The following is a 25,003-nucleotide window of genomic DNA, read 5'->3' on the forward strand; positions in this document are numbered from 1 at the left end:
ATTTAATGACAAAAACAAAAAAAGATCTTAAGCTAGTTTATTCTTTGTAAGTTATATTTATGGGAACGCTTTGTTTGCGGATTCGTGATAAAACGTAAGCGGTTACTACTGCAGATGCTATGAGCACAATACCCGCAACAGCTAAAATGGCTGTATACATCGAATTCTTGCTAAATTCAAATGAGTTCGTCTGGGCTGAAAACAAAATGAAAACTGATAAATACATCTGTTTAAACCGATTTGTCAAATAAGCCACCTTTATACGGTCATAGCGCTCAAACTGCCAAGAATTTACGTTCACGCCTGTCGTCTAATCCAAACTATAGACGCTGTCCCATTACTGACAAGTCGGGGCCTCATAATTAATGCGCCTACAGACGCGACAGTCAAGTCATCGGCTCGAAATTTAATAGCTTAGCCGGTTTTCTCTGCGAGCATCTAACACGTTAGGTCATCGTGCAGAACTTCCTACGCAAACAAATGTATGAGATTGTGGCCTAGTTCACTATACACTCAAGATCCAGAAAATGCTAAAGGAAAATTTTCAACTAAAATAACCTGAAGACTGGTTTGCAATCATTGATCAGTTTCTGGTAAGGCTTCAGGAGGCGGATTAAACAAATTTTGGAAGCCAACTTACCATGCATCTGATGTTCTGGTAAATGTACGCCAACAGCAGCTCGTTTAACATTGCTATTATCGGTCAGTAGTCCAAGAGAATTGTATTGTAAACCAACACTTCTGCGTTTCCTACTCTTGGCTGCGACACAAGAATTCTGAAATAAAAATCTGGATGCTGGCGTTTTTAGGTTACAATAGTGGAAACAAAATGTTAAATATTTGTTAAATTGCCCCGGTCGGTTGTATACTGTAAATGGTGAATGCAGTATAGGAAGTGTGCTATAATATAGCATCTATTAGATTGTGCCCCCTACACCAAGCACCTACGATATAGATGAACAGTACAAGGGCAAATTACTTTAAAATCTAGAAACCGGGGAGACGTTATTCGAGAAATCGTATAACCTTTTAATCCCTATAAATTGTGCCCCTCGACTAAAAGTCACCTATCAAAGATACAAAGATAAAATGTGATCCTAACAACTTAAACTAAATGAAAGATAGTGTTCTAGTTTAAGAGGCATGGCTTGACATGCTCGTTTGCCGAGGAAATGACGAATGTTGCGAAATTTTTCAAAATATCATTTTTGGAAATACTGATGGCCATCGAAACATTTAGACCGATTCCTCATTTTAGTTTTTAAATTCTAAATAAAATCAATAGCAATAAATAGATTTAAATATGGCGTATTGCCATCTAAAAAGGCGTTAAGCATTGGCCATATATGGAGTTACAAGTGGAAAATACTGAAAGTACAGTTAACTATGGCATTGGTCGAACACGCCAATGAATCTATCGGCGATATACTTTACAGTAATTACAGAATATATACCTACCCCATTACAACTGCCTGTACAAACCACAAAGCTACATCTGAACACGATACCTTGATTCTTTGATATACGGAACATTCGAAATTTAGGACTATCGCCATTTGGGCCCTTCATAGTGAATCCTTCGTTTTGTTTAAAAGGAAATCCTGTACCACACCTGGAATAATCAGCAATCGGAATTAAAAATATTTCAAATAAAATATTCTGCATGATGTGGGGAGGTGGCCGAGATAACATTCTATTTTGTAATGGCAACCTTCGTGCTACTGTTATGGTCGAATAGTATGCATCCGAATGGCATTTAGTGTAACCTATGGACGCGACTCACCGAAGTATGCAGAGCTCGGTAGGGCTAGTACGAAAAAGGCGGATAAGATCGACACGCAAGTAAAATTTGTCAGAATATCGAATTGCCGAGTTATTAACACCAAAAGCTTAGTGAACGGGCGTTGGGGTATATGAGGTTATATTTGATTTCGGCTTTAATTGGATGAGTCAAGATCGTATTCGAAGACCTACACCAACAGAAACCCCTGTGTATACAATGATCCCGTTTCTAAAGCTAATTCGCCCCAATCGCCGACATAGGCGTTATTTGCTGTCTGGGCCCGGACCACAATGTACACCCAAAAAAGGTCGAAAAAGATTTGAGGGTAGTGTGGGGTGGGGGGGGGAATCACTCCTTAAATACCAAAAATATTTAAAGTATAAATAAATTTGAAATACTCACCCACTAGCCAATATCAAAATCTTCACCTTGCCATCTGAAGATTCAACTACACACTCCAATGGTAGATATCCAATTTCAGTGGATTCTTTGGCTAAAATTTAATTTTATCCGCTTATTTTAAACTATTCGTCGTTTTAAACAGTATTGTCATAAAGATGGATCTATCCGACAATTGTTGTCGACACTTTTAAAACCAACAGTTGCCAGCCAAGATACATCCACATTTTGCAAGAGACGGATAGAGAATAAGAAAAAAAAAAAAAAAAGAAAAAAAAAAAAAGCGATTCTTCGTACAACCAGGGCCATAATCCAGCGCCCCGAGTTCACAAAGCATTCTCAGGCTTAAGTTACGAATTTACTCAAGTTTCAATCACTGTTTATGAGAAATCTTTGATCAAGAAACCACTTTTCAGTTTCTTGATGTATTTGATACATAAAGTTTAATAAACTAAAAATGAGGCAAACAATTTTGAGTAAATTCTTAACTCGAGTCTAAGAATTCTTCGTGAACTCGGGGCCAGGAAGTTACGGTCTGAAATGCGCGAATATCGAAATGGACCGAGATATTTGGGATATAAAGATATTTTAAGTTTCATCAAAATCGGATATTTTACAGTTTCAAAATCGGATAAAATTTTGACTTCTAGAGTGTTCACAACCTTGGTATTACATACTTTTACAGTACTCGAGTACAAGGAGCGGCCATTTTGTCAGGCAGTTTCGATCCGGTTTTCGCGAAATTCGAAGTCAACCGTAATTAGGGTGTAACAGTGATACACTTAAAGGACAATATTGGTGTCAGTCATTACGTACGTGATAGAACTGGTTAAATACATTCCAAATATAATTTTAACACAGATCATTGCTACGGGAGACGTGTAACAAATACGTGAAGAAACGGGAAGTGACGCCAAACATGACAAACACGAGTTGTCCTATATTGTCCGATCGTTAATGTAAATCCGTCGGCTTTTCGGGTAGAAATCATGGAATAAGCTTTATTTTGTAGGTTTGATGTTTGATTACAAAAAACCAATGTTGACATTTTTTCTGAGTAGGTCTTCATAGTATGGGAGGCCATTATTTGAGGGTAGCCATTTTGCGATAATATTCCAACTTATTTTATTATTTTCAACTTATTTATAATGTTATCGACTGTGATTTGGCCATGTATTAATATTGGCGGCATTCATGACTATATTATATGATGATATTTCCAAGATGGCGCCCATTTTTAGAGGGGAAAATCGGTCGATGTGCTGATTTCGATTAAGTAGTAGTATTTGGTGTCAATATATTATATATGTTTTCGGGGTCACAAATTACATTCCCGACATTTACAACCTTGTAAAATGATCACATGTTCATATACTTAGCATGTAACCAAAATGGCGGGCATTTTTGGCGGGAAAATGAGACGATGTGCAGATTTTGACAAGTAGTCGTCGTTGGTGTCAATAGATATGTTTTCAAGGGCGCAGAATCAATTTCTGACATTTACAACCTTGTAAAATGATCACATGTTCACATATTTAGTATATTTCCAATATTGCTGCCACTTGTGACGGGAAAATCGGACGATGGGTTGATTTCGATTAAGTAGTTGTCTTTGGTGACAATATAAATGTTTTCGGGGAGGCAGATTCGATTTCTGTCATATACAACTACTTAAAATGGTCGTATGTTCAATTTAGCACATTTCCAAGATGGTGGAAATTTTTCTAAACACATTATTAGCATTTATTTATCATCGATTTTCCTGGGAAAGTAAAGCCTATTCCTGGCATGAAGGCAAACAGAATAGCGACAGCGTGGTGCTTACGCCACGTGCCCATCATGCGCCTGCAACGACCACGCCAAGCGCTTACTACAAGATCTTTCTACGCTCATGGCCAAGATCTGGCTGCGCGAAAAGTGTTCCCACCATGGTCTCGCGGTTACCAGTCAGACCGGGATACTTTCTCACTACACTCCTGTGACATGCCTACCAGGCGTAAGGCGTTCTGTCGTCACGCCTATAGAGACTGCCATTCTCCCCCGACCTCATTCACTTTCAAAACAGAAAACAACCAATAGTCAAGCAATCAAGAACATTTCATAGTTTTCTTGAAGTTTCCTCTTTGGGTGCTAGACTGGAGCTGATGTACGAGGCTTAGTATCTTGCATATATATATATATATACACACACACATGAAGGTCGTAACAGCATAGCAAGCTTATGGCCAGGAGCTTCGTTCCAGCCTGGCAGTAACGTGGATGATAGTGGTAGGGACGTGGCTGTGAGTGAAATACTTGCTAAGAACCCCTCATAGCATAGATTATGTTATCAACTGACTTCCAAGATGAATGGAAAACGAACATGTGGAATGATATTGCGCTTGAGTTCAACTACCACATTGTTGGATAATATACCTAATGGGTAAACTCGACACAGGCTTCCAGGAACATGCTACAAGCTTATACATAGCAGAATTGGATTCAGAAACCTTTACAGTAATGTATTTAGAAAACGTCCTACCAACAAAAATATGCTGAATGAGTGAACATACCATTTCATGCAGTTGTAAATGGCAGTAATCGAATCTGCGCCCCTGAAAAGCAAATATTGACACAAAAACGCGACTTCGTAATCAAAATCAGCACATCGTCCCATTTTCCCGCCCGACATGAAATCCATATTAGAAATATGATAAATATGTGAACATGTGGTAATTTTACAGTTGTAAATGGCAAAAATGGAATCTGCTCCCCCAAAAATATATCCTGTACCATATAGACGACTACAGTACTTATTCAATATCCGCACATCGTTCCATCTTCCCGCCAAAAATGTCTGTCATATTGTAAATGTGCAAAATAATCATTTTACACAGTTGTTACTGACCTAAATGGATCCTGTGCCTTTGAAAACATATTGACACCAACGACGACTACTTAATCAATATCAGCACATCGTCCTATTTTCCCCGCCATCTTGGAAATATGCTAAGTATATGAACATGTGATCATTTTACAAGGTTGTAAATGTCAGGAATGGAATCTGGTCCCGAAAACACATTGACACCAAGAACTACTACTTAATCGAAATCAGCACATCGTCCGATTTTCCCGCCAAAACTGGTCGCCATCTTGGAAATATACTGAAATGATGCAAAACAATCTGATGCATAATCATGAACCCTGCCAATATTAATACATTGCCAAATCAGTTGATATGTGATAACATTATAAATTAGTTGAAAATAAAATAAGTTGGAATATTATCGCAAAATGGCTACCCTCAAATAATGGCCTCCCATACTATGAAGATCTACTCAGAAAAAATGTCAACATTGGTTTTTTGTAATCAAACATCAAAACCTACAAAATAAAGCTTATTCCATGATTTCTACCCGAAAAGCCGATGATGGGAATTATATAACAGACTGAAGTAACGAGCTGTAAGAGACAAACGATTGAATTTCATTTCACTGAGAATTCCGTTAAGTTGAGGGTATCTCACAATTCAAAAATAGAATTGGCTGTCACTAGATAAGGGACACGAGAAAAAGTAGAAAAATCCCGTGCATTCTCCCGTTTTTATTCATTCTGTTCTTAATAAAAACATGGTAATGCACGGACTGTTTCTAATTTGTTCGTTATCTTTTATCTACTGACAGCCAATTCTTTTTTTGAATTGTCAGATATCCTCTCATCGTCTCATATAATAACTTTTCATCTTCAACGGAATTATCAGTGAAATGAAATTCGATCGTTTGTCTGTTACCGCTCGTTATATCAGTCTGTTATATACATGTAGAAGGACAACTCATGTTTGACGTCACTTCTCGTTTCTTCACGTGCTTGTTACACAACTCCAGTAGCAATGATCTGTTAAAATTATATTTGGGATGTATTTTACGAGCTCTATCACATATTTTATAATGACTGACACCAATATTGTCCTTTAAGACGTATTTTTAAAATCGTATAAAAGCGACTTCTAGAGAGGCCACAAGCTAAAAACACCATTTGTCGTACAATCAGTGGCCAAAATCCAAGAAGTTACAGTCCGATATGTGCAAATATCGATAGGCACTAATACCGTTGGATTATGATACAATACAAGTTTCATTAAAATCGGATAAAAGTTTTGACTTCTAGAGGGCCCACAACCTTGGTATTACATACAAGGAGCTGCCATTTTGGTAGGCAGTTTGGGACACATTTTTCCCCCCGGACGTGTAACGTAGATTTATTTAAAAGTTTTTTTTTTAAAATTCAATACATGTGACCTCTAGCGGGTCCACGAGCTAAACATGCGATCTTAAGATTAATCAGGGACCATAATCCAGGAAAGTTACGTTTGGATATGCGATTATCGAAAGAAACCAAGACCTTTGTGATATAAACATGCATTCCAAGTTTCATCAAAATCGTATCAAATTTGTGGCCTCTCCACTACCTTGATATACCTTATATTTATACTATTTGCGTACGAGGACCGGCCATTTTGTCCGACAGTTTTGGTCCGATTTTCACGATATTCGGGTTTTTTTTTAAATCGGATAATATGATCTGAGAGCGATCACAAGCTAAAAATGTGATATCAAACAATCAGGGGCCATACTCCAGGAAGTTAAGCTCGGATATGTGCGATTATCGAAAGTAATCAAGATCTTTGTGATCTTGTAAAGTTTCAAAATCGGATAAAAAAAATTCTAGATTTTTCGTACATTCAGGGGCCATAATCCATGCAGTTTCGATCCGATACATGCCAATATCAAACGGAACCAAGATATCTTGCAGATAAACCTATATTAGGGTGACCCACCATAAATAAATATCTCCAAATATCTCGACAATGTCACAATATTTATATATATATGCCAAGCCTCAAATCAGTTTCAGTTATAGTCTCTAAATAAACGATCATGTTGTACTTAATAAGCTATGACCATTAATCATCTATAAATAATAGACTGAAAACTGGTTCCAAGTGTCGTCCATAACATCCAGACACTTTTGAGTAAAAGGTTACGTGCCCTTGTTTTGAAATTAGTCTCGCTTAACCAATCTATCGACCATTCTACGTCTGATTGACAGGTCGGGATAATCAAGACTACTTTTTTACGAAAAACAAAGCTAGAACAAGAAATTGAATTTAGAAATAAGCCAATTAGACAACTCAATTGTTTTAAGAAACTTGTAAAAGTAAAATGAAACTACTGCTAGTATCATGTTCTTGTCTAACCCGAGAGTTTCAAGAGATATTATTTGTACTAAACCAAAAGATGCGGCTCTTAACGGTACAGTTAATGATAAAGCAATTTAAAAAATAAAAAACATAATTTCTAAAGCTGCTGTAATAACCAAGAAGCTAAATTTTGCTGCTATTCAAAATGTCAACAATAGATTTTTTACGGCTGTAATAGTTGATATATTTGTAGAGAATTGCACGTGCCATGGCTATTTATCGACTCGAAGAGAGTGCGGTGTAGTCAGAAATCAGTTCGAGACACGCAACTGAAGCGTGCACATTTAGCCGTGTCGAGACCAACTTTCTGTAGAGTGCACGGGTCACCCTACCTATAAGGTGTGACAAGTAGAGTGTCACAAATTGTGGACGGACGACGACAATATATATCCACATGAATATTCTCTGTTTTCCAGGATGCTCAGGAATAAGTGAACGGAGGCGGTACTACAAAAGCCGAAAAGACAAACCAGCGGAAAAGATACAATAGCCACATGATTGTGGTGTTTACTGTTTGAACGCTCAACCCTGTAATTGCTGAAGGACACCGTATTCACTTTACAGCTAGCCACATAAATTTGCAAAGTATTAACGGAAAGCGATATGGACTAAATATCCTCCCTCCATCGAAGCGACATTTTAGTTTGTGTAAAGGATTTGGGTCAAGTTTTTCCTTACTTGTCATATGGGTATGTAATTTGACTAAACTGTTAACTAAAATCGCTTCGTTTAATCTTTTATCACCAACGGCACTCATCACATAAATTTCGAAAACAGACTTGGCAACAGTTCCTTTAGGTACTACGACCATTTCTGCTGGTTTGTATCTGAAAGTTCCAATGGTATGTACATTAGTTATTTAAAAACAGTTAAATTAACACCATCTAGATTTACTCTTACTCGTTTAAAAACTGAAACGGGCAATTTAAGTGTAACAGCTAAACCTGATAAAATCACGCCCGGTCGTAAGTCCTGACGATCTAAGCGGCATTTCTTCCGAAAAATACCGGTGGGGGGGGGGGGGTCATACAAAAAAAATGTCGAGTTATTTGTATACTGTAGATAAATATGCATGATCTGGCAATTGAATATCTATTTTAGCTTCCAAGTTATAAACTAAGAATTTATTTACAAGCCCATAATCAACTTTGACCATCAGATGGCGAAGATAACGAATTAACACGGTTCGCCATCTCCAAAAACAAGTACCGTTGTTGCGATAAACCGTCAATGCCGCATCGTCAAAACTACAGAAGCAATTTGAATGAAATTTTAAATATATTTTGTATAACAGAACATTATGAATAACGTTCACCAGGTTTATCAACTGCAGTGTTTCGACGAGGGTACTCGCACCGTTATCTAGCAATGATATTCATTTTGCATTGTCTTTTTGATTATAGCAAGAGCGACCAGCTCTAACTTACGTAATGTATCTATAACAAAATACTCACTTTTCTTGTAGAGCAACATCAACGGATATGTTGGATTTGTATCTCATGAAAGAACATTCTATTAAAAATCGTTCATCATCAGCACTTTCAAATAGTTGATGTAATAATCTAGATTCCACTTTTAAACCATATATAGCTCGAGTCGCCGAAGATTGCTACAATACAATTTAAATGTTTACAGTAAACGTATAAGGTTCTCTAATCGGAGCTGCGAATTCAATTGCGAGCTATACTTGGATATTTCGGGTTTAATGTAACGCAATAATCAAAGCTCTTATGAAACTATGGCAGTGTTTGTTGGGAGGTGCGGGGTCGGACATTAGAAATGTCTACGAGTGACGTTACGCTTGTAAGTCAACATTCCAGTAGTTTGGGACCCCTCAAAAGAGGCAACACTGACGCATAGACAAACTCAGGACATAAGCTTTTATATATACTCAGCCAAATTAAAAACTTGACACTCGGGATTTTTGGGACTAGATTTTTAATATTTGGTTTAAGGCAACTATTTTAGTGTTATGATGTGCACAGACGACCTTGACATCAACAGAAAGTAAGAATACGTCTCGCCGAAAGTCCTTGACATTGATAACGTTCGTGATGTCACAGTACCACCCAAAATGACATTCACAGACTTGGAGAACAATCGGAATAAAGTGTTTAGTAACGATTGTGGCCTCCTCTAGCGTCTCGTACTGCCACACAACGTCTTCTCATGGATCTCAGAACATTAGTAAACACTACCCGAGGAAGACGTCGCCACTGCTTACCAAGAGCATGTTGAAGGTCCTGCAACGGCAGTGGTGGATTCACTTGCTGACGAACACGTCGACCCAGTTCGTCCCAGATGTGTTCAATAGGATTAAGGTCGGAGCTAAGCGACGGCCAATCAAGGACTTTGACACCGGCATATCTTAACAAATTCTGGGTAGCAATTGCTGTATGGGGTCGAGCATTGTCTTGTTGAAACGTTAGTCCAGGCCCATGTCTCTGCATAAACGGAAGAACAGGTTGCAAAATCTGATCCCTGTACTGGACAGCATTTAAGTTCCCTTGGACAACAACAAGTGGAGAACGTCCATGTGCACAAAAAGAAACCCCAAACCATGACGCTGCCGCCACCAAATCGGTCAACTTCTGACGCATACTTGAGCGTAACGTTCACTTCGTCTGCGGTACACTCAGGCCCTGCCATCGGCAAATCTCAAAGTGAATCGAGATTCGTCACTAAAGACAACCGAATTCCACTGTCTGAGTAAATCTTATGTCGTCGGTGGGCGATCAAAACCACGTATATCAATTTTGGCGCCAAAAACGTTTTTTACATGGTTAGAATCGTAAATTAATGGCGCGTCGAATGCTCTATTCGCGGTAGTTGTAATCCAGTTAGAACTCAAGTTATAGGCATGTGACTAAACATCGTATTCTGATTCGTGAAATTTTCTACAAACCAAAATGTCGTATCTTATATACGCCAATTTGTCATAAAACATCTTTCAAAGTCACGTGGTTTTTAAGAACCAAAAAGTCGTATCTCCTAATTGACATCAACGCAGGCTACAGGCTAACAAGGTAAGAATTTAATTTCACATTACTAAGTCTTAAGTTTTGTCTAACACAGCCTGTCCATTTTGACATAATAGTAGTATTTTGAATCTAAATGATAGAGGAATTCACGTTAGAAAGAGATACAACGTGTAAAACTGTGTCCCAAATCTAGATGAAAAAAAAAGAAAACAATAGTCTTGAACTTTTAGACACTCAAACGAACCAGCTTACTTAAGAATTTAATTTCACATTACTAAGTCTTAAGTTTTGTCAAACTGTTTTATTATTATTCTTATTTGTTTCAGGTGCCCAGTACAATGACGTATTCGAATCTTCTTTGTCAAGGGGGGAACGTATGCTTCAAATCTTCTTAAATTCGAATAACCTATTTACACAGATTATTTTTTAGGGTAATTTACCTTGTACACAGGATATTTTTTTTTATTGGCCGGGGGGGTGCGGGGTGCGGAGCAAATCGGGAAAAATCGGGGTGTCAGTGGTGGATTATGAAGCTTATCTGCATATAACACCCAATTTCATCAGCTATAGCTGACATAATACAAGGCAAATAACCTGAGCCATAATAACCAAGACATAATTCAAGGTAAGTAATCCAAGGCTATAATATCCACGACATAATTCAAGGTAAGCTACCCAGGGTCATAGCATCTACTATACAATTCCAGGTAAGTTTTCTGGTAGGTAAATAGCCTTGGATCGGTTCTGGTAGGTAAATATAGCCTTGGATAGGGATGATACTGACTACGCAACCTAAGATAAGATATCAAGTGTCGTGATATTTACTCCATAAACAGGAGTTATAAACAAAACCCAATGTACGTTTAGCCAGGAGCATGGAATCTATTAGAGAAAAGCTATCGAATTAGACTTTTCAAAAAATGTTGTGAAGACTTGTTCTAGGTACATCTTGTCTGACGATGATCGGCAGTAATTGGACGGCAATTTAGGTAAAGAGTCTAGAAATCTTTTAGCGGTTTTAACAATCCAACAAACAGTCGAACCATCTGTACACCATTTTTTCTCCGAAAGCAAAATTCGATAAAACATATTCTTGCAGACCTGTGGTCTGTCATTGTTTTTAATTAAGTGGTAATGGTAAATAGTTTGCTCTCTGTATGTCTTTTCTTCCGTTTCGCATACGGTTCTATCCTTGACATTACATTTCTTTACAAGATTTACTATGTCTACCTCTGCCATCTGGCACATCTAGTCAAGCATCTAGTCGGAGATTTACTATAAATAATGGACGACTTAACGACATTTCAAAACCCTCTACAGACCCCTTAGTAATATGTAGCTGTGATCATGAGTTAGATTGGCTGTCTTCTTATCTGGCCCCAGCACCACGTGCAGTTACTAACACGTACCTTGCTCCAACACCACCTCATGCAACCAGTACTTACCATGTTTCAACATCATATCCAGGCCCAAGAACTTACCAGTCCTCAGTGCAACTTCGTGAAACCAGTACTTACCTGCCCCAGCACCACCTCCAATAACCAATAATTACTTCGCTCCAGAACCATCACCACTAATCAGTATTCATCCCGCTCCGGCAACACATCAAGTAAATGGTACTTACATACCTTTAGCACCCCCCCACCCCAGTAACCAGTACTTACATTCCTTTACCACCTCTAATAAACAGTAGTCACATCCCTCAGATTCACCTCTGGTAACCAGCACTTACCTCGCTCAAGCACCACCTATAGTAACAAATACTTTACATCCCTTCGGCATCACCTCTGGTAACCAATACTTACCTCGCTCAAGCACCACCTCTAGTAACCGATACTTACATCCCTTCAGCATCACCTTCGGTAACTAGTACTTGCCTCGCTCAGGCACAAGCTCTAGTAACCTGTACTTACAACCCTCCAGCATCACCTTAGGTAACTAGTACATACCTTGCTCAAAGACCACCTCTAGTAACCGGTACTTACAAACCCCCAGCATCACTTCCAGAAACTAGTACTTACCTCGCTCAAGCACCACCTCTAGTAACCGGCACTTACAATCCCCAGCATCACTTCCAGGAACTAGTTCTTACCTCGCCCAAGCAGACAAATTCTACACTCTTCGTCATCGTTGGGGAGTCGGTCCTTGCTTCCACACAAACTACAAATATTTACAATGCTTCAGCATCAACACAGTCTAATCATCTGTTGACAGTTACAGGATTGCCATCGTCAGACATTTCAGCCACAGTCGAGTCGGTCGCAATTTCAATTGAAGAAAACAAAGCAATAGAATCCGCTGAAGAATCAATATCAGCTGAGATACTAAAAAGAGCTAAAAAGGGTGCTCTGATCCAGCAGTTTGGCTTAAGAATAACAACCAACTATTACGTATGCATGGTAAACCATACATGGGTTTAGCTCATAATGTTGGACATTACAAATATGCTGCTAAGAGATCAGGAAATATGCTGCTAAGAGATCAGGAAAAACACTTACACTATCGTCCTGTACATCAAAGTGTAAAGCTCCAAATCCTAGCAAATTATGTTCAAAATTTACAGAGGATGACAGACGTAGTCTATTTGAAGCATTCTGGAAGATGAGTTGGGACCAAAAAGAGGTATACATAGTAAATCTTGTAAAGAAATGTAATGTCAAGGATAGAACCGTATGCGAAACGGAAGAAAAGACATACAGAAAGTAAACTACTTACCATTACCACTTAATTAAAAACAATGACAGACTACAGGTCTGCAAGAATATGTTCTTATCGACGTTTGCTCTCGGAGAAAAAATGGTGTACAGTTGGTTCGACCGTTCCAAAAACGGTACAACACCTGACTCGACCGAAAAGAGAAAAAAAATCCAAGAATAGAGAATCGTCTACATATTTAACCGCTAAAAGATTTCTAGACTCTTTATCTAAATTGCCGTCCCATTACTGCCGATCATCGTCAGACAAGATGTACCTAGAACAAGTCTTCACAACATTTTTTGAAAAGTCTAATTCGATAGCTTCTCTCTAATAGATTCCATGCTCTTGGCTAAACGTACATTGGGTTTTGTTTATAACTCCTGTTTATGGAGTAAATATCACGACACTTGATATCTTATCTTAGGTTGCGTAGTCAGTATCATCCCTATCCAAGGCTATATTTACCTACCAGAACCGATCCAAGACTATTTACCTTCCAGACAACTTACCTGAAATTGTGTAGTAGATGCTATGACCCTGGGTACCTTGAATTATGTCGTGGATATTGTAGCCTTGGATTACTTACCTTGAATTATGTCTTGGATATTATGGCTCAGGGTTATTTGCCTTGAATTATGTCAGCTACAGCTGATGAAATTGAGTGTTATATTCGGGTGCAGATAAGCTTCACAATCCATACTGACACCCCGATTTTTCCCGATTTGCTCCGCACCCCCCCCCCCCCCTCCCGGCCGATAAAAAAATATCCTGCCTCCGCCACTGTACTAGGTAAATTACCCTAAAAAATAACCTGTGTAAATAGGTTATTAAGAACAAAACGTCGTATATACTCAGAACAGGCTTATAGTTTGTGAACAGAACGTCGTATATCACATACGCCGCCATTTCACAAGACAAAATGTCGTATATAGCCACAGCACATAAACCCCTAAAATTATCCCAAAAATAACCTTCCCATATTAAATTTTCCATAATTTAGTTCATAAATTAGAAATATAATCACATTCAATAAAAAATCCGGGACCGCAGACAGTTTTTTGTTTCCCCTGTATACTTAATAAAATCCGATATACGAGGTTTTGATCGCCCACCGACGATGTGTTTTGTGGCCAACACAAGTCGGTTACGGCGATGAAGAGGTGTCAATATTGGTCCATTATAGGGCCTCCGAGCTCGAAGACCAGCAGCCTGCAAGCGATTTCGAACAGTTTGTGCAGTTACCCTTCCACCAAACATCTCTTTACTTGTGGAGGTTGCAGTGAAATCTGTTTCTAAGATGACGTAATCGTATTGCTTGATCTTCCTGAGTGACGTCACACGTGGCGCTCCCGCCCTTGGGCGGTCGGCAATAGTTCCAGTTTGAAGCACTCTCATTCTAAGATTAATTATTGTCTGGGGTGAACAATTAAAGGCTCTTGCAACAGTGACCACAGACTGACCAGCATAGAGCCTACCTACAGCACGTAGACGTCCTACATTTGAAAGGCGCGGCAATTTCTAACAAAGATGAAAATAACAATTTTAATTTGTTTTTCCAGTTCAAGTTACGTGTGCGTGTTCAGTTTAAGCAAACTTACTTGCATCGATTGACCTCACGAGTTTGTGTTTGCACGTGTTTCAGGTTTTTCATCTTTGTATGCTCAAAAGTCACGTGATCCACGTGACTTTACAATTATGAAATTAAAAGGCTTCTTACTATCGTTAGAAACACTTTAAAATTTATTTGACTTACCAGAAAAAAAAATTGTTGAAATTCAGTGTCAAGTTTTTAATTTGGCTGAGTATATATTATATATACACACACAGAGAGAGAAAGTAGAATGCTCTCAGCCGCAGGTGATACTACTTAATATTCCATTACAATCTAACCAGACAAGGCTTTTAATAAACAATGACATTTTATAACATTAGGTTTATTCTTCGATTTGAATAGGCACAAAATTGGACTAAGTTCATAACGCATAAAAGCCTATTGTCACGAGGTGGAACATCTCTAGGAGAAAACAGGCACCAAGCAAAAAATGCTTTTAAATTTTTCGTGGAAGAATAGCAGGAAAACAGACTGGATAAAAGTAAGATTTAACAGGATTATAAATAAGTGAGAATTTCAGTTACTTTTTGATCTCGTATTTTTGTTTTTTTTATTTATTTTTTTGTTAGTGTTTCTGAATTACGCCTGCCCATGATAAGCGGTTTTCGTGGGTCGGACCCAACTTAACCACGATACAAATCTAAAATGGCTTGCCTGCTGTAAACAAAACAAAAATCACGAAATTCGGATGTCCATTGTCTCGACCTCTGCGCATGTCACGAAAAAATTAAAGCTGAAATAGAAAGTTAGGGCTTATGGTGGAAAATCTCCGAAACAAACATCTTTTATTCCACATTTAGACCGACTTATTCTCAAACGAAAAAAAAAATGAAATAGAAATGATACATCTCCATTTTAAAGTGATGCCTTACCTGAAATTTGCATTTATCAGTGGTATTGTAATAAACGCTCAGTTTAAAACTAGCTGTAGAAATATCTTCTTTAAATACACAAGGAGGGGCTAAGGCACCATAACCAATAACAGCAACGGCATCACCAATATAAGTTATAACAGCCGGCGTATTCTTGACATGATCTCCGCATTCAACATTTACTGTTAAAAATAGAGATCAAGATGGTGACTATATTTCGGAGCCACCTCATTTAAAAATGAAAACGAATGTTACCATTAAATCTAATTTAATCGTCCATGAACTTGTCCAGACCCCTGCATATATATATACATGTATGTAACCGAACATCTAATGAAGACGTTTAGAATTTCTATGTAATCCATACAATATAACTAATTTAAATGGCTACACAAAGTTCCACTGACTTTAGACCGGACCATTTCACCGAGTTCGATCAGGTTCAAGTATTTTTTTTATATTATTATTTCATTTCGAACATCCAATATATCGAACGTGCATTATGTCCATCTACAGTGAACCATCACTTTTTATACTCCAGTGTGAGCAATTGACAATTTTAAAAATTGCCACTAACGTGGTTACCTCTGTAGCTTAAAGCGAGAATTTCATATTTACTAAGAAAGTCAAAACATAATTATTTCTATGTCTTTTGCTCAATAGGTTATCAACTCACTATTATACGATCATAGGTATCATTCTCACTTAAAAAAACATTCACCCCGGAAATAACACAATTACCTCCCTTGTTTTCCTATTCCCCCCCCCCCCCCATTGAATAGCTATCTTCAAACTTTGGAATTTAAAGTTGAAAATGATATTTTTGCCAATTTCTCAACTGGCAATAGTGAATTATAGGATTAATAGAATTATTCTTTAACAAGGTAGGACTGTTTATAGATACCATCTCGTTTAAGGCTTTATTTTAATAAATTTTAAAAATATAACTTAAAAATATGAAATTGTAACTTTAATCCGCTTTCTTTTGAGTCTGTATGAATCGAATTCTGGAATATATTTAACTTTGAACAAACGAAATTTCTATCTGCCCAAACTACATGTAAGTAGTTTAGCTTGGGTCTATATAGTTTAGTGTTGGACACTTTGTTATATTAAAATATACGGGACACCATTCTATTAAAATATACTCACAAGTTGTAGATGGTAGCTTACAGTAAACCGTAGAAACCTGGAAGAACATCGGTCTAGATTGAAGAATGTTATATTAACATACATGTATTTACAATTCCATCTCAAGACCGGGCTCGAAGTCCCCATACAAAGAAAACGGGTTCAAAAAGTCCTTAATAAGACGCATTATGGAAGACCTAAATCGGCCTATTAAAAAGTGTTTTCTAAGCTTTAAATATTTACATTTTTAGACATTATTCATAATCAACTCTAGGTCACTCAATGGCTCAATATATTGAATGGATTAGAACTGTCATTCAACAATTTAATGATACAATGGCTAATCGCGACTTAAAAACAAATCAAATTCAAACTCAGCTTCGCTCAAAATAAAGTAATTGGACTGAATTTTTAATTTTATTGTGGTTTTTTTCTCATTCGACATAATGCATCTTTCAAAAATTTCGGTGAAAAATATGGCACGTTTCAAGTTTCTTCAAACCATTTTTCTAAATCTAAATGAACCTAGACAGTAGGGACTTTTGGCAAGCGGATTTTCTCCCCCATCCGTATCATGTGATACGCTGCTTCAATGTAGTTTTAGAGTTTTGGCAGATTTTCACGCTATGAGTTGCGGAGCCGAGCCTAGTTATATTACAGCATGATGGCAGTTATCTACCAAGATTACCACCAGTACCAGTCGAGTGCTTAGCCTACAAATTCCTGGAGGAAGTAAAGTCGTTCCCTAAATTTAGCAGATAGATCAACCAGCATGCAGACAGGAAAAATATGAATATTCAAAGTAAACTCAATCAAAAATAATGATTAAATTCTAGTCTTTATCATGGTTAAAATCACAAATATATACAGATTCATAAAAAAGCTATGACAAGATTTTAGCGTGTAAAAGTAGCAAAAAAGATGGTAAAAAGGAGAAGGTGCCATACGGACCTTTTCCGTATGAAAGCTGTTCGATACGTGCTGTCGTATCCGTGTGCCGTATCACATGAGAAATGCATTGATGGTTTCACGCACAAAATCGATACGGTGCGCGATCCGACCAGGAATTTACGCTTGCCAAAAGTCTTTAGTTATTGATTTGTCCATATACAGCCTCCATTTTAAATTTGCCTCATTTCCGTATAACAGCCGATTCAAGTGTCTAAAAAGATTTTTCTAAACCTAAATCCAGTATAATTACTTACCAGTAAACCAGCGATAGAAGCTAAAATATGAACATGCATCTTTAAACTCTGAAAAGATATAAATAGAAAATGAAATTTCCTGGATCGTATTGGCCGAATCTTATAGCCTTTGTCAATTTTTTTTTATGTATTCCCTTGTTCTATGGATGAAGCGTAGACAGGTGAAGCATCCATTGTAATCCTGTATAAGGCATTCCTGCACAACCAAAAAACCTTTTCAAAACATTAATATCAACTGTGATTCGGTTCATAATCTATGACCAGTTGGCTTGCGGATACAATATAATCTCTAACATTTATAAACATTTATGTGCTAAGTCTTCGCCACTGAAGTTCATTTAAACGTGAAAGCATTCACAACTTCGTTATACACGAAGACATAACCCACATGAAAACAAACACATGAAATTATAAATCTCTGCTAATACCTTCGCTATTTCCACCTCTTTGCACTCACAGAAACAACATTCGTCTTTTTATACTCGGGACTTGCACGTGCTGCGTGTGGGCGTTAACTAGGGCGAGTCAGGTTTGCGTTTAAGCGATACCGATGAGATAAAAACCATACGAAACTTACGATGTCTGCCTACAATTAGCTCCTACTGATAACAGACTAGATGCCGGTTGACGGTCATTTTTTTTTATAAACAATATTTTTATTCAGGATGTCTGAATGGGATTGGGGAACAGGCTTAGCCCATGTTAAACCTCTCTCCCTAGATAATATACATAAACAAAGAAACAAAATGGGTGTATATACACAGTTAAAATGACAAACACATACATATATAAGTGTAAATACATATATAATGAGATGGATGGAAATGTACAATATATACTATAGGTTACATGGTATGTAAATTTAAAATTAATAGTGTAAACTAAACAACTTGTAAGCAAGATTAAAAATTCTGTTTGACATATCAATAAACTTGTGGACTTGGTTAAAAATATTGTTGTTTTTTTTAAACCATGTCCACAAGTTTATTGATATGTCATTTTAATTCCTACATTAACGAGTTTAGTCGAAAACAATAAGATATGCTTCCAGAATTTTGGGAAATATTTATTCCGCTTGAATTATCGTATTAATCAAATTGACCATGGTTTAGTTAGTCTATGTGTGTATGAGAGATCTAAAACGATACACGAGTTTTTCAATTTTCGACAATTTTATTGAATTCGACATTTTCTTTACATTACATTCAAGGCAGAGATCTATTCTTAAAGACTCTATGTGTGACTTTAGCGTTATATATCCCCTTGCAAACTACGCCGCTATTATGAAAGTTTAATCTGTAACAGGAATCTTTCCAAAAATTCAATTCGGTATAATATACCAAATTTAAACGATTTATATTGCTCCATATGTAACGAGGCAGTTGGTATCTTTGTTGCTGTTAACTATATTAATGGCCATGTATTTACAACAAAGATACCTATCAGACGACCTCTCTTGTCAAGTGACCATAAGGCTGGACGACTTGCATGGTGTCGAGCACGTCATCATGGAACATGGCATCATGGCGAAATATCCACTGGTCGGATCAGAGTCACTTTTCCTCCTTCTTCATGACGGATAGCAGAGAGCGGGTCTGGCGACATGTCAACATGGCATATACATAGAGGTACATCCTAAGCTTCCGCTACTAACAGATAGAGGTAATCTTATTGACCAACGGTACCAAAGAGAGATCTTGGAATGGTTGTAGTGCCCCACTTTGACAATCATCGACTTGTGGACAACGCTAGACTACTCTTCACAAGGAGTCCATTGCTACACTACCTTGGTCAGTCTGCTGGGACATTCGTGGGCGTAAAATCGAGAGCGATTTGCAACATTGGAGATGTAAAAGCACTAACAACATAGCACTGACTTTTGACTCGAATTTTCCCCGTCATATAGAGAGGGATTTCTCGGGCCATCGCTTCCGGAATATGCAGTAGATGCAAAGATGAATTTTATTTATTTTAAATATGGACCTCTGGCCACTCTCGGTTAATAATTCCTTCGAGGAATAATCATTGGCCACCGGTAAATTATAAAGCCCAAAAGCTAATTGTCTCCGACGTTTCAGAATCCAAATGTATATTTTCGCTAATTGTCGCCAGGCCATGGTAGACAACTTTGAGTTACTTAATCTATGGGGAAGGGGATTTAGCGTTTTAAGAGTTACGTGATTAATAGTAGGATCACCTTACCAATGTCGTGGATCCTCCGATTTCCTGCCACTACTAAAGATTCCTAAAACTGAACCATATGTTAGTCCTGAAATGACCTAGTTTGTGTCGAGTGGAGGATAATCTCTCTCTCTCTCTCTCTCTCTCTCTCTCTCTTCTAAAACTGTCGATTGGTGACACAACTTGTATAGTATGGCGGGGTATCGGGTTCAAAATGCAATCAAGAGTAAACAGTAGAAAGTCAAAAGTAAAAAGCAGAAAATCTGAAGTAAACGGAAACATTCTCATCTAAAAGTTTATCTGTATGGTAAAAACCTGTAAGTTTGTGCATTTAATCTGCAAAAACTTACTTCAAGCTTTTCAACTTTTCATCGTCATAATCCTACTTTCATGGTCAGAATTTCTACTTTCTACAATCAACTTATGACTTTTCACTTTCTGCTTTTCACTTTCTACTGTCAACTTTTGATTTTCGACTTTCTTCTTCAGATTTTCTACTCACGAGTTTCTAACGCAGATTTTCTCCACTACTATGGTGGCTGATGGTGGCCATGTATCCCGACAACACGACATAACGACAGTATTAGTGAGAGCATACGACAAAGTAGACCTGGATATTGGATTGTTGTAACGTGGTGTTTTAAAGGACAATATTGGTGTCAGTCATTATAAAATATGTGATAGAACTGGTTAAATACATTCCAAACATAATTTTAACACAGAGATCAATGCTACGGGAGATGTGTAACAAGCACTTGAAGAAACGGGGAGGGACGACAAACATGACAAAGACGAGTTATCCTACTATATAACTGAATGAAGTAACGAGCGATAACAGACACGCGATCGAATTTCATTTCATTGATAATTCAGTTGAAGATAAAAAGTTATTATATGAGACGGTGAGAGGATATCTGACAATTCAAAAAAAAGAATTGGCTGTCATTAGATAAAAGATAACGAACAAATTAGAAAAAGTCCGTGCATTACCATGTTTTATTAAGAACAGAATGAATAAAAACGGGGGAATGCACGAATTTTTTCTATTTTTCTTGTTTTCCCCTATCTAGTGACAGCCAATTCTATTTTTGAATTGTGAGATACCCTCCCACCGTCCCATATAATAACTTTTCAACTTCAACTGAATTATCAGTGAAATGAAATTCGATTGTTTGTCTGTTATCGCTCGTTTCTTCAATCAGATATATAGAAGGATAACTCGTGTTTGTCATGTTTGGCGTCACTTCCCGTTTCTTCACGTGCTTGTTACACATCTCCCGTAGCAATGATCTCTGTGTTAAAATGATATTTGGAATGTATTTAACCAGTTCTATCACATATTTTATAATGACTGACACCAATATTGTTCTTTAATACTATAGGGATTATTTTAGTTCTAGGAAAGGTGCTCTGTTTAATATATTGAAGTGGTTAATCAAGTCGGCTAAGTAGGTATTTTGCAAGATTCAAATTTCGTAGACTAACTCACAGACAGTCCCTGCCATCATCAATTGCTGAAAGTAGGGTACTATTGTCCCGCCATCTCGTGCACCGATTAGTCCAATTAAATAGAATATTGTTGTCGTAAAACGGTGCCCATACGAAACACTTACGCAAAAATGATAATTGTCCCACCCTAATAGCAGACACATCTATACGTTCTATATAAGAAAGAGCGAGGTTAAATTTCCTTTCAGACACCATTCGGAGTTCAGGGGAACAGAATACGACGTGCCGAAATAGAGACAATATGTAGTGTTTCAGCCGTTAGGTCTGAATGCTAGGCTTGTTAAACTGAGACTGCAAATATTATAATAACTCATAATGTACTATCATAGATGTTGTAGTTTGCTGTATAAACTTTGATAAACTTAGTTACAACATAAACAGTGTTCCAAAGTCGGTTAATTCATCAATAAAATAGTTACGCACAACGTAACGTGAAGAATTTAATAAGGTCTGTTAAAGTCGATAAGAGCACCACACCAACAATGAACGCTCCTACCAATATGGAAGTAGCGTGCTAACGCTTTTGCACCAAATTAAGACTACACCATAAGTCGCTGCTGGGGTTTAGGATTAATAACTCCACAAATAAAACAGTTTGGATCTGCAGCATTTACTCAACGGGAACGGTACGATTCCACCAAAGTGGGCGACTAAGTTCCTGGTCTATAAAACCTTATCTAAAATGTGTGCATTATTTTTCTAAATACTTTATTATTTAATAATTAACACTGTTTTGGGTTTGATATAATTTAAGGGTGGCTAAGTTAGTAAGACGCTGGCTCGCTAGCCTGGAGGTCGCGGGTTCGCTCCCGCTGCAGGCTGAGAAAGTTCAACGGGTTTACCCTCGTCAAATGGTGCAGGACGTAGGGCCGGGCAAGGACAGTTATCTAGACCCTTGGCAATTGGAATTCGATATACGCGTAGACCGTGGCGCCAGTGTCCGGGCAAAGTTTTCCCTCATAGCACACTGCATGGTGTATGCCCGTCTTCATTAACCAAATCGGAGCAGAACAGTAGGACGTTAAACCCTGTTTCATTTCATTGACAATGGTGGCCTTGTTATCTTCTGCCCAGGAGTTGCAGCTTCTAAAATCCCGGTATAAACCATCACCCCAATTATCTAGAAGCATTTACAGACGTAATCGAAGAATTAAGACAGCTAACTAGCTTTTGTTCTACTGCTGTTTAAGAAAACAAATAATTAATCAACATATATCTCTTTTGTACCGGCATAGTTTATATTTCTCTTCTGAGCGTCCTGTATAATCCCGTCTTCATTAGTTTGGTTGGTGCAGAAAAGTAGAACTTAAACTTCATTCATTCATCAGGTAATTCGACTTACAATAATTCTGGCATAATTATGTATTTCTGTGTGTTACAGAACGAGACTAAGGCGATAAGAATAGCACGTTACGACAATCACACGATGATATCCAAATCTATTTTGCCGTATACTCTCTAATACTGCCGTGATGCGTTATGAAAAGGGTGAAAATAACATGGCCACCATCAGCTACTATAGTATTATTTGAGAAAATCTGCAGTAGAGAATCTGTAAAAAGTATTAAGCCGAAAATCGAAAGTCTCAAGTAGATAGTATAAATTATGTCCATGAAGGTAGAATACTGACGGTTTAAAGTTGAAGAGCTTGATTTTGTTTCCACCATTGAAATACCCCTTTTAGAAAAGACTTTTCCCGTATACTTTTCTTTTTCTACTTTCGACTTTAAATTTTCTGCTTTTTACTCTAAGTCGCATTTTGAAACCGATACCCCACCATAGGGTATAACTCCGCGATAACTATCAAGGTGAAGGAATTCTCGACTCGTAACTCATGCCGTCTCGCCACCTACGGTTTGGCCATATGAAATGAAATGAGGTTTAACGTCTTAACAGTGTACTACTTGAGAAATCGTCACAGGACAGCAGCGCTATCGCTTACTCTTATTTCCAATTCCCAAATTCACGGGTTATTTTAAGTACATTGTCAAGGGGAACCCACGCTGGAAAATTTACTTTCACGGCCAACACCTGGAGTTAAGCCCAGACCAGCTGGTTAGCGAACCTGCGCTGGACTCACAGCGGCTCTACGTTTCGCCACTATCCGGGGGAATACCCCATTCCGAAACCCTTGTGTCCCCCTCAATCTGTTACCGAGTGGTAAGCTTCCTTTTGTTAACCGGTTTCCGTAGTAATTTTTATAGTTCTGTTCCTCGCAAGGCATTATGTGTTACATCAAAAGGTCGTTTAATGTTGTAGCCTACCGTTACACCATGATCGACTGTCACATTGAAGGAAATGTTTCATGTATATCCCGTTTGGATAGGGTTTATAACATTTTAAAAATTCAATCATAGTATGGTAGATGTATGTCAACACAAAGGTCACGCCCCGTATACCTTTGGCAGTGGGCCGATGCAGCAATCCAAACCAAAACACAAATCAAAGTCATTCCCGGGATTAGAAAGTCTGTAAATGGTATTTTATATTTAGAAATATGCTATGTGTGTGTGTCCCGGCTTGGATACAAAAAAGGCATATCATTTCTATATAGCGAGCGCATAGATCGATGATATTTAAATTAAACATATGAATTGAACCATTTTTGTACTGATATTCCTATTAGAGATTGTCTTTCACAATATTGTAGTTTCAAGGGATTACCATTGCTTGAATTGAACCATTTTTGTACTGATATTCCTATTAGAGATTGTCTTTCACAATATTGTAGTTTCAAGGGATTACCATTGCTTAAAATGACCAATCGAGACTAGGCTAATGTTAATTAGTTGTGTTCCTAATCGGTTCTTGCAAACTCTCTTGGTAGAACAACATTTGTAATACAGCAACGTTTCCGGATGACAGATGCACCCAAATGGTGTAAACAATACCCGAACCCGAACCGCTTAACTCTGAACAAAAAACATTATTGGCAATATTAGAATAACAATTACTGAAATGATAGGATTAAGTTTTGAAATTTGATTTAAGAACCGATTTCTAATCCTTGGATACCCCACGAAATCCCATTTAAATCTGATGACCGGTGATCAATCGGGCTTTTGCTGAAGATACGCCACGGGTTAATTTATTTTCTGGCTAAATGGAACCCGTGTGGAGGATCGGGTTGCTACCGAGAAACAGTAAGTATATATAGAGAGGAAAATGGGGGTTTAACGTTAACCTGACACAAACTAGGTCATTTCGGGATAAAATTTGTTCGATTTTATTTCAATAATTCGCTTGTTCTAAGGGATCTTTAGCAATGTGAGGAATCGGAAGACCTGGAGAAAATCCACGTTGTTGGACAGGCGACTAACCCTGATCACTAAGATGTCACTGTCCTTACCCTGTATATCGCATCAACGTATTATTTCGTCACGCAGACAGTGGC

At 37.8% G+C, this 25,003-nt stretch overlaps 1 protein-coding gene across 1 annotated transcript; it reads right to left on the reverse strand.

Annotated features, from left to right (window-relative positions):
- Positions 1-21: 21 nt before the first annotated feature.
- On the reverse strand, positions 22-18,392 carry LOC126828639 (vitelline envelope sperm lysin receptor). Its single transcript, XM_050558526.2, has 10 exons — positions 18,348-18,392; positions 17,920-17,967; positions 16,736-16,772; positions 15,584-15,765; positions 8,876-9,030; positions 8,100-8,248; positions 2,186-2,276; positions 1,459-1,612; positions 641-776; positions 22-195 (listed from the first exon to the last, which is right to left on the reverse strand). The coding sequence occupies exons 2-10, from the start codon at positions 17,956-17,958 to the stop codon at positions 38-40; spliced, it is 1,101 nt and encodes a 366-aa protein (XP_050414483.1). The 5' UTR covers positions 17,959-17,967; positions 18,348-18,392; the 3' UTR covers positions 22-37.
- Positions 18,393-25,003: the final 6,611 nt, after the last annotated feature.

Source organism: Patella vulgata, chromosome 7 (genome assembly GCF_932274485.2).
Source record: "Patella vulgata chromosome 7, xgPatVulg1.2, whole genome shotgun sequence".
NCBI lineage: Eukaryota > Metazoa > Mollusca > Gastropoda > Patellidae > Patella > Patella vulgata.